General features: G+C 35.3%; 1 protein-coding gene across 1 annotated transcript; it reads left to right on the plus strand.

The window, feature by feature from the left end:
* The first annotated feature begins 5,031 nt into the window (after window positions 1-5,031).
* Window positions 5,032-6,147, plus strand: LOC105620575. Its single transcript, XM_012202068.1, has 3 exons — window positions 5,032-5,122; window positions 5,496-5,710; window positions 5,821-6,147. The coding sequence occupies exons 1-3, from the start codon at window positions 5,032-5,034 to the stop codon at window positions 6,145-6,147; spliced, it is 633 nt and encodes a 210-aa protein (XP_012057458.1).
* The last annotated feature ends 7,707 nt before the right edge of the window (window positions 6,148-13,854 follow it).

The following is a 13,854-nucleotide window of genomic DNA, read 5'->3' on the forward strand; positions in this document are numbered from 1 at the left end:
GAGAGAGAGAGAGAAGCCAATGATTTTTATAATGAATAAATTAAAGAATAACACAAGTAAATACGCAAATAGAATGAAGTGAAATTTGTTTAAAAATAAATAATATGATAATCAATAAGCTTAAAAATAAGATTTCAAGAGTATTAACTACTTTTTTAAGAGTATCTTTAATTTTTTGTTAGGTTTTTTGTTATATAAGTACTTTATTATAGTGTACATACAATTTGTCAATTTAAATCTAAAACATCAGTGACGACAGAATTGCATAATAATGCAAAAATAATAAATCAATATACAATTACATTTTCTCTCTATCTTCATTTTTGTTTTTCCTTTTTTTCGTTTTCATGTCATTGTTTCGAAGAAAACAATCTGGATAAAATTAAACAAAGAAATTATATGCATAAGTAAATACACACACACACATGCACGCACGCACAATCAATGAAGAATCATAAAAATCAATCAATGAATTATAAAAAGAGAAATTAATAAAATAATTTATCTTGAATGCATAAATTAATTACCAAGGTATTATATTTCACAGTAAAAATCAAAATAGAAATTACAGTCATATGACAAATAAAAACAAATGACACATGCATACATGTCAAATAAAATGTAAATATTAACACAAATATTAACGCAAATTAACATAATTAATAGTTAATTCAATAAATATTAAAATCAAATAACAAAAAGTACAGGACTTTTAGATTTGTAAAAAACAATACAGAGGTGTGAAGAGTCAACATAAGAGTCAACATAATTAAGTATATATATGTATATATATATATATATAGTTCTATAATACAATATATTAAATGTACAAAAATTCTATAAAATACGCATTACATGTTTCGGCTTTTTCAATGAGTCATCTTCAGATACTCGTGCTTACAAATGTGCAGTCAACAGAATTTTTCACAAAAATGTCATTTTGTCAGTGTAATATCCGATAAGAGAAGAAATACCATATAAAGAAAATCCACGCTTTTTTTATGTTCCATTAGACATAGTCAATTCAGTTGTTTCATCCACATCATTTTTTCATCATTTTTTCTTTACAAATCTCCGCTATTTATGCTTTCGCGGCTTTTTTAAAAAGTATTTCAGCAACAGATTTAATACATTGATTCATATGTTTTATAATCATATCATACATGCTATGATGAAAAAAATTCGGCATGTTCATTAAGCCACAAAACTTTTAATCCTATTCCTTGAACTTTCATTGTAAATAAGAATCGTCGATTTATTTCATGAATATGCATATAAAAGAATATAAAGGAATATACTGAAGCTCGCAACTATTACACATCAAAACAATTTAAAATCCTAGGCCGCGCGTACTTGCCATACTTTGAAATTTAATTTTTCCATTACACTGCTTGCACTTTTCAAAATCCGATATAGCAGCAAAAACTGTATAAAATTAAAAAGTCTGTATTCAATATTATTGTCTTGCGAAACAATAATTTCCTTCTATGTTAGTTTTTTGCAGATGCACTAAAGCTTTCCTATACTCCGCCGTTTTTGGATTAAGTGTTAACTATACGCTGTCGAGGACTGTATGCGTCCATTTCTTTAAGTCTAATTATTTTTTGTTATGTTAGTATTATAAGGAGATTTGAATTGAGCGATATAGAGTCATGCTCAGTTTTCTTTATCGACGCGTTTGGAATATGGCATCCCAGGAGTATGTTATATCTGGCGTTGTTCGCCATTTTCTTTCGACCGACGAAGGTTGTCTGTCTATATTATAAGCAAGAAGAAGCGCGTATTAAGAAAAGATCTCTGAATGAAAAACTAGAAAAATTAAAACCAGGCAATGTTTTTTCAACCCATTAACTTGGAAAATATTTTATATCGAGCACATATAACATTTTGTTCCTTCGAGCCGGATACGCAATAGTACAAAAAGGAAAAAACCAATTGAGGTGAGCAAGGCATAGCACGCCGATTTTTCGTCTTGAGGAGAAGAAAAAAGACGATCCTTTTGACAATCAAGGCATTTGCAGTTAACTAACTCCAAGCAAGGTACTTATTGAGTTTGCTAACAAGTTTTAGCAAGAAAGATCCATCTCAAGGTAAAATCATTTCATTCATACTTCAGCACATTTATAACATCGCCGTGTTTTCCATAACGCGTATATCCATAAAGACAGAATCCGCGAATATGAGCTTGTTCATAATTTAACCTAACCACTTGTCATTCATTAAAAATGGCAGAAAAAATATTAATTAAGAAAAGGAGCCATATCAAGATTAAATTAACTCGATTCGTCACGCAGTTTTTAGGCAATTGTGACGACGATGAGCAAAGACAAAAGGAAATATTATCACGTTTAGAAAAGATTGAGCCGATATATCAGGTGTATAAGCTTAAATCGGCTGTTTGCTCATAGGCATTAGTGAGCGTACAAAGCTATCCTGGGCACACAACATATTTTTTTTTATGTGTTGACATCTGTCAACATTAATCAGTGCACATCATCAATTTCATACAACATACATTTTTTCTTTCGTAATCATATCTAGTTTTTTGCTAAAAAAAAAGCATATGCGGGAAGCTTTGCTTTTCTGTTTCAATTTGAAGAAATCAGCTGCCGAATCGCATCAAATGCTTGTGGAGGCCTATAGCGATGACAATGCTTTATCGGAAACAACGTGCAGAGATTGGTTTCGCCAGTTCAATGACGACAATTTTGACAAGAAGATGAAAATCGGTCCAGGAAGGTTGAGGACTGTCAATTGCAGGCTTTTGGACGAGGACGATACCCAATCGCAAAAAATGCTTGCCGAGCAATTGGGCGTTTCTCAAGCAGCCATTTCCATGCGGCTACATGCCATGGGGAAGATTGGAAAATGGGTGCCGCATGAACGATAGGCGACGCAGATGGAGTGACGCCAAAACACATGCCAAATTCTGCTTGCCAGATAAAAAAGAAAGTCGTTCCTGCATCGGATTGTGACAGGCGATGAAAAGTGGAAAAGTGGAAAAATCTATTTTCAGAATCCTAAACCCAAGAAATCTTGGATTGATCCCAAATCAATTTGGTCTTCCTTAAGACCAAATCGCTTCGGACGGAAGACGATGCTGTGCGTTTGGTGGAATCAGGAGGGTGTCATCTACTACGAGCTGTTAAAACCTGGTGAAATTGTTAATGCTCACCGCTACCACCAACAACTGATCAAATTGCATCATGCTCTGCGTGATAAAAGGCCACATTATCGGAAAAGACATGACAAGCTGATTTTCCTCCACGACAATGCACTATCGCACACGTCAACAATGGTCCAAAACTACTTGGAGACACTCAACTGGGAAGTGCTACCCCATCCCGCTTACTCACCAGACCTGGCATCTTCTGACTATTACCTGTTTTCGTCGATGGGCCATGCGCTCGCTGAGCGGCACTTCGATTCTTACGAAGACGTCCAAAAATGGCTTGATGAGTGGTTTGCCTCGAAAGATGAGGAATTTTTTTGGCGTATACACAAATTGCCCGAAAGATGGGAAAAATATATAGTTAGCGAGGGCAAGTACTTTGAATAAATTTGTTTTTGCTTCCTAGGAAAATGTGTTTTTCTGAGTAAAAAACAGCGGATTTAAGCTTATACATCTGGTAGAAGAATTTCGACGATGTGCAAACTCAATTGGAGAAATAACGAGAAAGAGCTCGAGAGCGTGAAGCTTTCGAGGATAAATTTCATCATTTCGTAACTAGAGTCCGTTGTATAATATCAGCTTCACAAATGCCCAACGTGAACGCTTTTCGAAGCGAGCAATGAGCTCAAATATTAAACCACCCGATTAATATAGTTCAGTCCAATCGGATGCGTTTACCCATCATAGAGATCCCTAAATTCGATTCAACTGGTTGGAGCAATGGTCCTTTCGTGATAGAGAGACGTTCGCGTCTATGATTCACAGTAATAGAAACATTGACTGACATTGCCATAAACTGCACTATTTGAGATGGGCATTAATGGGTGACGCTTACAGATCTATTGAAACCTTAGAGGTAATGTATAAAAATTACCTAATCGCGTGGGAAATCATAAACAAAAAATATAAGAGCAATAAGGAAATCATTCATATTTTTATTATCATATTCAAGCTTTAATCAATTTTCCATGTATTGCGAAAGAATCACACTCCTCGCTTCGGCAACTTGTGAACAATGCAGCAGCATCTGTGTACATTGAAGCATCTGAATCAGCCAACAGACAATTGAGACGCACTATTCATTCAATTGTTTATTCCGAAATTAGACAGCAGCATGCGAATCGGAAAGGGCAGGGATGAAATTTCCATAGAACAATTCATCGAAACTTTTTGGAAACAAGATGCTCTTTTCTGGGCGCTTTGGCACGCACTCAATTAATATATCAAATAATGTACAGGGTCATTCGAAGCAGTCAGTAAAGCAATCCAAGCAACTTCAAGCTCATGTCGGAATGGAAGACTCAACATGTCCACAATTTGTCAAAATACACATAAGATATTCAAATGTTTCATATTTTGCGATATGTCATTACAGGCTCGTCTAGAAAGGATCAAAAGCAGTAGGTTGTGCTACAATTTTTTAAAGGATTGTTTGTTCCGTTCCACGAAAGGAAATGTCCTAAGGGTCATGTAAGAAATGTCATAGGCATGACACACACTGTTGCACAATGACGAGACTATTGATTCGAATGCCTCTTCATCGGAAATAAATAAAAACAAGCACTGCCAAACAAAACGTTTCAATTCCCGCTACCGCGAAATCTGATAAAAAAAGCGAATTGAAGGGAGATACTTCACATAATGTAAACAATTCTTTGTCCTCATATCATACGCACTACTCCCTTTTGACCATCTTGTTGACAGCAATGGTCCACATACGCGATCGCCACGGAAAGTTATGAGAATGTAGAGCCTTATTAGATTCCAGATCGCAGCCCAACTTTTCATCGCGGGAGCTAAGCGAGAGTTTAAAATTACATCAACGAAATACCGACGTCACAATCGGAGGAGTCTCATTCATGTCGCAAGGCGAGATTATCGCCATAATATATTCTAAATTTAACAAATATCAGGAAATGTTAGTGTTTTTGATAATCGACACTGTCATCGGTAACTTGTCAGCAACATTCATAGATATCAACTCATTTTGGATTCCCTTCAATATCGAATTGACTGATTTTGCTTTCCGGGCAAAATAGATCTAATCTTAGATTCAGAGATTTTCTGGAGTCTATTGTGTATCAGGCAAATACAATTAGGCAAATCCAAGCCCTTATTCCAAAAAACGAAATTGGGATGGGTTGTGTTGAGAATTACAGATCTCGTTTAACAACCTAGATCCATCGCGCGAAGCCATTTTGCCTATTGCGAGGATTTGCAGCAACAAATAGGAAAATTCTGGCAACTCGAGAAGCTGCAACAGATTCGATGATAGAGGAGCAAGTCTGTGAAAGGCACTTCGATAAAACATATCTATGAACAGAGGATGAAAGATTCATCATACAACTTCCTCTAAAGGAAAATCATATACAATTAGGCGACTCCTATGACGCTACCAAGCGTAGATTTCTTACATTAAAGAAAAAATTAACAAGACAACCAGAATTAAAGCTACAATATGACGCCTTCATGCAAGAATACTTAGAGCTCGAGCATCTGAAACATGTGCCAGCTCGTGGAATAGGAGGATTACAGAACGTATTATTTGCTGCATCATACCGTTCTCAAGTCAGATAGTGACACTTCCCGATTGCGAATTGTTTTTGCGTCCGCAAAAATCAGCTTAAGATTGTCTTTAAATGATCCAGATGGTGGGATCCAGAATGCAGCAGGATTTGTTTAATACTTTGATATGTTTTCGCCAGCACGTGTATGCAGTCTCTGCTGACATATCCAAAATGTATAGGCAGATTAAGTTAGATCCAATACAATGCAGATTGCAACGCATATTATGGAGATTTAGTCCAAACGAGGAAATACCGACATACGAGCTTCAAATAGTCACCTATGGAGAGGTCTGCTCAGCGTTCCTGGCTATTCGCTGTCTTCATCAAGCAGCGAAAGATTTGCGGCGATTCCTGAGGGCTGCCAAGGTCATCAAGCGTGACTTCTATGTGACTTCTATGATTTTCTGACAGGAGATAATGACATTAATGATCTTCAGGAAATAAGAGAAGAAGTCAAAAGTCCATAAACAAACTTTGCATTTTATCCGTCTAGACATGATTTTCTTTAAAGGCGAGACTTTAAGACCGGCGGTATTGTTAAGTACTATGCGCTGTCGACTGTATCCCTTTCTTCAAATCTAATTATTTTTTGTTATGTTAATATTATAAGGAGATTTGAGCGGTATAGAGTCAGGCTCAGTTTTTACCGACGCGTTTGGAATATGGCGTCCCGGATGTAGCATGAAGTATGTTATTTCCGCCATTTTCTTTTGATCAACGATTGTCTGTCTGTATTATAAGCAAGAAGAAGCAACGTATATTAAGAAAAGATCTCTCTGAATAAAAAACCAGAAAAATCATAAACAGACAATGTTCTTTAACTTAGAAAATATTTTATATCGAGCACATAATATAACAGCTTTTCTTTTATGTGGTCTTGATTTTTGAAAGTCTTCGGCTTTTTCGTAATTCTCTTGAACCTTTTTTAGGATACATACTTTAGAATACTTTAGAAAATAAAGCGATCTCTGTAGTTCGGTAACTATCATACTATCAGCGTCTCCGGGTTTCATACTTTTCGTACTGTTCGTTGGTCAAAAAGTCCATTAGATTTGCTTACGATGTCTTAGAATATTCTTACTCGTATTTACTAACACAAGTATCTATACTAGCAATACAATAGATGACCTGACAGACAGATAGAACGAGATGCTATTCATCTCTTGTGCAGCTGTCGCGCTAGACTACTAGGAGCGCTTCGACCGACGTATACTCAAGTTCGTATATCTCCGTAAAAATACAGCGGATCAATTTAAAATTTTGAGGGAATATACTTGAAGTATAACATTATACTTCAAGAAAATATGATTTTTGAAAAATTGATTTTTTTGAAATTTCTAATTAGACGTAACCTCTTTTTTTCTATTTGCCCTATTTTTTCTATTTGGAGCGGAGATATTGCAACAAGTTCCAAATTTTGATCAAATTTTAAAAAACGTTATTGTTAACATCGTCGTCGTCGTCTGCCTGACTCATGGCTACGTCTCGAACTTCAGTCGATAGATGGCAATCTCAATCTTTTATTTTACTTTTTAATAACTCTTTAACGAACAACGATCGACTGCTAAAACTGTCCGATAATTACTTAGGATCATGATCTTGACAAAATATGTCAAGATCATTCCATTTTTTTCATTACTTTATATGCGTGATGAATTACTGTTACAATCTTCCAAAGGTTATTTGATATGGACCTTCATAAAGTAATGAAGGTCAAAGAAGTGAATTGCCCAATTTAATTTTAATACAATAACTTCACCATAATCAACGAGCGACTATCAAAATCCTTCAGGGTCACGATCTTGACAATAAATGTCAAGGTCATTATTGGAATTGAATTCCCTATTTTATTTTTAATAATTTTGTAACATGTAATGGGCGACTGCTACAACCTTTCGAAGGTTATTCGGTATGATGACATAATGTATGGGAAGATCAAGGTTATCAAAGGTGAATTGTCTGTTTTAATAATTTCTTAATAATCAACGAGCTATTGTCAAAACTTTTTGATAGACACTCAGGATCATGACGTTATTGACAATATATGTCAAGGTCACATCATCAGAGTTGACTATTTCATTTTTAATAATTTTTTAATGTACGATGGGTGATTGCTAAATCTTTCGAAGGTTGCAAAAAATATAGCAAGAAAACAAGTATCGTATGCCGCTATGTTAAATAATAATTATAGATTTAAAAAAGGAATAAAATTAAATAAAGGTTACCGAAAAGAATAATTCTAATTGTAACTTATGTCTGTACACATAATTAGACCTTATGACTTCTTTAAATTTAATTTCATATGACCTACGAATTATTTTATTGATCAATACTTACGCATTATATTTAAAACATTAAAAACAGACCACTCAAAGCTTAAATTTTTACAGTTAAGAATCTTTCCATGGTTTTTATTTTATGAAATATCTGAATATATTCCGGAATAATCGTTGATTTGAATATATTCTCTTCCGGCAACAGTGAGTAAACCGATGCTCATAGAGCTGTCACCGTTCAAAACAAGCGTATTCTCGCTTTAATTACGCTGTTTGTCTCAGATGGCACGCGACCCCCCCCTCCCGTGCGTGACACTTGAAAAGGTGACGATCGCGCATACATTCCGCGTGCGAAAAAGTTCGCTTCCCGATCCCGATCAATACGGATCATCTATTCGTTAACGCTTTTTATCCCGAAACCGAAATGCGAACCACCGATGTTCTGTCGCGTATCACCGCTGTATTTTGTTATCTAACATTCTCGGGCCCGCGAGGGCAGGCAGTAGTGTGCGCGGATTATTCCTAAGTTCCCAACGAGATTTGCCGGCCTCGCTACCGCGCGCAATATACTTTCTTCCAAACCATGAGAAATCACTCGATGTCGACTACCAAGTGCGAAGTTACCGATGAACGCATCTTAACGAATGCACAAATTATCGGTCTACAAGCTTCGCTTACCGCCCGCTTTGAATACATTTTAAAATGGACTCAACAATAAAGGTTCAAATCATTACAATAAAAAGAGTCGTTGTTATTACACGCCGCCTTGGCGTTCCAGAGCCTTCCAGACAAGGTCACCAGCGTCACAAACACACAACAGAATAACTAATTGAAAAGGAATATTTTATACAAATATATTTGTATGAAAAATGCAAGGATGGGAAGCAAAATAACGTCGTAAATTTTATCGTTACAGTCGTTAATAAAAACTTCTTGATAATACGATGTTGTAACTTTTTATGACTGCAACGAACTGACTACACTAATTTTGTGCTAAGAAAAGTCACTTTGAAAAGTAATTCTTTATCATTACGCGTTTACTTTTTGACAAAGTTATTTGTAATGAGTAACGCATAATATTACTCGTTATAAATACAAGTAAAAAGTAACAAGTTATAAATAATGAGTTACTTTTTTTTCAGTAACGATCGTTCCAACTCATTGTAAGTAACGATTGAGTGACCCTGATCCCAGAAAACATTGAAGTCTTGGAGACATCTAAAAGATACCTCTTTAAAGATATCTTCAAGACATTTCTAGAAGATACCTAAAAGATCTAAAAAATTTTATAATTTTAATAAAGATATCTTTGTAAAACTGTTAAAAGATGTCTTTAAAACTTGTCTAAAAGACGTCTTTCAGATGTCTGGTTATGTATGTACCATATGCGTATATGCATAGCGTGTTGTGAAAGTGTGTGTGTCTACGCACGCGCACGAGTGTGTTGTAACCGTGCTCGTGAGTGACAGCACAACTTCGTTCACGTGCTCCTTGCTTTTCTCTTACTTAAAAGTACTTTCCCACTCGACAATGTAATATCTCGACAAGTGACTTTTCCACAAATATTCGAGCTTCTTGCTCAAGGAGTTGGGTGCCAGGAAAGAACGTACCATTTTTTCAATAATCTTTTCTTAACTCTTACTCGCAATTAATCCGCGACGGCAGGCATGGAGAAATTATCGGAGGACGAGAAAGATAGGCTGTAAAAACACACGAAATAGTAAATAAAGAACAATTATATTCAGCGAATTATTTACATGCGATCTCCGGAGTTTTGCTCCCTCCATTGGATTCAATATAATCTACTTCCACAAAAGCGACGACTTACTTCTAACGCTAAGCGACAACTCTACGAAGAGTTTTCACTCATCTTCGGGGAAGACTGATAACGCCAATTACTCTGCGATTCGCAAGATCTTTCGATAGCATGCGAAGTAATACGTTATCCGGGAAAGTAACGTCGATGCGAAACCGAACGTTAACTCCAAAGTGCGACACGATAATAGTCATTTCGACGGCACAACTGATACATGACAGCACAAAAGTCTAAAATGACTCGACTATGACAAGAGAGGCGAGCGCGATTCAACAGCTAAGATTTTATCTTATCACAATGTATGGAAGGATAGTACATTTCTGATTCTACACGCCTCTACCCATTAAACCGGCTACTTTCTGCGATGCGAGCTTTTCACATGCGATCCATCCGAAGCTACGAATCCGGATCGGCAGCTTTACAGCAGCGATGCTCATCTCACTCTTGGCGTTTTGATCCTTCTTTTATCCTTCTCGGCAATCCTCACTGCAGCGATTCTCGAAAATTCTCCCGTTAGTGGCGACTTCGCATGTCCTTTACAAAGCTTCGGCTCACTACAGCACGAGTGAGGCCCGGGAGCTTTTTGTGGAATCACGCAGGCCGTTCGATCCCCCTCTCCTTCCCCATCAGGAGACCGTCGCATTGATTGGCTTCAGCTTATCACGCTGTTCGCGCGCCGTGGTCGCGAATCCCTGCTCTTAACAATATGTAATTCAATTTTCTTCCAAAGTTCCTTTTCTGCCGAAAACCCCGGGTTATCGTGGAATATCTTGGCAGCTCTTTTTTCGGCTTCGCGCCGAACATATGCTCCCGGACGGTCCGTACGGTCTCTTAGACGACCAGGAATTTTCGCCTTCGGGCGTACTCTGCAAGGGTAAACGTAAAAAGGTTTTAGGATGGCAGCGGATTACAAGCAAATATACGAAACAATACGACCTGCATATCTGGATTTCCATGTAGGCGGCCTTCTAGTGTAGCGTCATCTCTTTTTTTCTTTCTTGCAACGTAGACTAACTTCCTCTTCCCGATGATGAATGAGACGGCATAACAGAATAACATCACAGAATAAAATAGCAACCGTCAACCGTAGTCTTTGATGATTCTAATGCTAATTGTGAGCTCAATCACTAAAGGAAAAAAAGTTTTAACGAAAAGAGAAAAATTATTAAATAAAAACAATTAAGGAGAATTCGCAGATGCGCTCGCACGCGCGCTCGCTCTCCGAACCGGAATGATACGCGATTCTACCGCTGACGATTCTCAACAGTGACGGACAAAAATTGTTATGTCACAGTGTGTGTATATATGTGTATGCGTGCATGTTGGCGCGTGTTACATGCGTGTGTACATGTGCATATGTACATATACGCAACACTAACAAGGGAACCTCGCGAGATATCAAATTCTGATTTTAATGAAACTTTGTAAACTTGTAGCTTACAAAAAGAGACAAATTTAGAAAATATTAGTTGGGGCGAAAAAATGATTTGAAGGGGTGAAATCACTACGTGTCTTTCAGCGGTTTTCAGCGGTTTTCAGCTTTTTCCATTATATCTAGAAAACTATTATATCTAGAAAACTATTCGAGATATCAAAAAAATGTTTTATAACAAAATTAACTGTATTTATTCGCATCAATAATATTTTTTAAAAATAATTATTTTTTTAATTTTCGAAAAAAAATTTTTAAATAATTATTTTCGAAAAATATCATTGGCATGTATAAATAGAGATAATTTTATTGTAAAACTTTTGTATGAAACATTTTTTTATATCTTGAATAGTTTTCAAGATATAGAGGAGAAAGCTCAAAATTACACTTTACACATGAGATCTGATTTCATTCTTCAAACTGTATATTGGCAATAATTTTCAGAATTTTAAAAAAAAATTATTATTTTTAAAAATATTTATGATAGAGGTAATTTTATTATAAAGCTATTTATAAATAGATTTCATAAGAAAATAATAAAATGCTATTATTTCCACACCACCTATTATGAGGTAGATAGCATGGTGCACTTTTTTTATAGTGGTTTCCCTAGTAGGTCTATTCCACTCTCATTCTTTTATGTAAGAATTATTCCAAATGCCGTCCTTCCTCCCTTGAATACTTTGGGACATGTCATTTAAAAAATGTGTTTAAAAAAATATTATTATTATTACATAAAAATATATTCGCGCGAGTAATATTTAAAAATACTTACCAAAATATTATAAAATTGACAATATATATATGACATCCTTCTCTTTGTTTTTCTCAATATGTCATTAATAATACAGTTAAATAATTTAACTCAAAAAGATGTTTTAATTTATTCTAATTTATTTACTTATATACGTTAATATGAATGTTGAAATTAACTACAGAAATTAACTATAGAAACAGATTGATTAATATTTTGATATGAAAATAAGAAGATAATAAAATGTTATTTAACTCGAGCAACAGGGTTACCATTGCTCCTTTGACATCTAACAATGATGAGTTACGGTATCATATATTTCCTGTAATGTATAAGCACATGTTTTTGTTGTAAAGAGCATAATGAATATATTTATTATAAATTTTAAAACTACTACTTATAAATCTCGTTATTAATACTAACATGATTATTATATGACAAAATGTTCGCAATTATTCTTCAAAAAAATGCTGCAGCAATTCTATATTGTTCTTCTTAATATTATAACTATTTTCTAATCAGTAATTTTTTATACACATATACAGTCATAAAAGATCTCTTCTGTACAAAAAATAGAAGAGACACGAGCTGCATATTCCAGTCCCCTCTTTTATGTGTGAAAAAATTACATCATAATTTTAGATTAAAAATTTTTTATTTATATGTCTTTTACATAATTTTTTCTTACGTACAAAAAACTACAGTTAACAGTTCGCAGTCAAAGAATTGATTTTTATCAAAGTAATTAGCGCATATTTGGTACATCTTTGCACCTATTACAGTGGCTGCGATATTCGAGAATCATATAAACTTTGTATCGACGATACCAATCAATTGATCGAATGCTAATTCAATGCATTGATCTAAGTTGAACATAAACAATATTGTTGATTCAGTCATCATTAAACGTCGGATGATTCCAAGCATACAATTTTAGTATTTTCAATCGCACAGTCAACATTCTAACGCTAATAGAATCCTTGTAATGATTCTGAAAACAGTTTTAAATGTTCTAACGTTGTTCGTAGAGTCCTTTCCATGTTTCGATAGATAGTATTAATTCATTTCCACGATTATCTCCTATCGCAATCTCTAGCTTGGGCCAACGTTGATACCAATTTCTAGAAATTTGTATCCCATACAATGCGTATTACTTAGTATATGAATCGCACGATGCATAGGCGTGCTATAAAAAATATAAAAGAAACATTAAATAATTAATTAAATAGTTAATTTGAAAAAGTATAAAATGGGAAATTCTTAAACTTATAATATTTGGCACATCTTTTCGTAAGTGGAGTTTCATCATTATTCTGAAGTGGAACTTCAGAATATGGTAATATCTTAATATAATAACTTCAGTGGTAATAATTTTTTTTCGTGTGTTGCTTTCTACAGCGGACATTGCTGCTGCTGCAGTACATTGCTGCTGCTGCTGCTGCTGCTGTTGGATTTTTCGTATAAGCGATTAAAGCAATACTGAACGTGTAAATATTGCATATAGCTCTAATCACAAACAAATTGCGAGGGAGGAGATAGTTTTTGCAGGAAAGTAGAATAGATAGGCGGATTCTAAATAACTATGTGTTAGTGCATATATGAGGTATATGTGCGTGCGTGCGTGCATGCGTTACACAGAGTCCGAGAGAGGGAAATGCACTGAGGTAGAGGGTTTTTGTTCCTTCTTTCCCATCCGTTGCGGTCCTATACTTATCATATTATTCTCTCTCTCTCTCTCTCTCTNTCTCTTNTCTCTCTCTCTCTCTCTCTCTCTCTNTACTACTNTCTNTNTNTNTCTATCTTCGTCTACTACTCTACGTACGTACGTTACCGTTAC

This window comes from Atta cephalotes (assembly GCF_000143395.1).
Source record: "Atta cephalotes unplaced genomic scaffold scaffold00027, whole genome shotgun sequence".
Classification (NCBI taxonomy): Eukaryota; Metazoa; Arthropoda; class Insecta; order Hymenoptera; family Formicidae; genus Atta; species Atta cephalotes.

Bases quoted from the DNA above. Each gene is read 5' to 3' on its own strand.
- LOC105620575 (XM_012202068.1), top strand. From the start codon at position 5,032: ATGTCGCAAGGCGAGATTATCGCCATAATATATTCTAAATTTAACAAA. The intron at 5,123-5,495 runs GTAACTTGTCAG...ATCTATGAACAG, and splicing joins GATAATCGACACTGTCATCG to AGGATGAAAGATTCATCATA. The intron at 5,711-5,820 runs GTATTATTTGCT...TAAATGATCCAG, and splicing joins GAATAGGAGGATTACAGAAC to ATGGTGGGATCCAGAATGCA.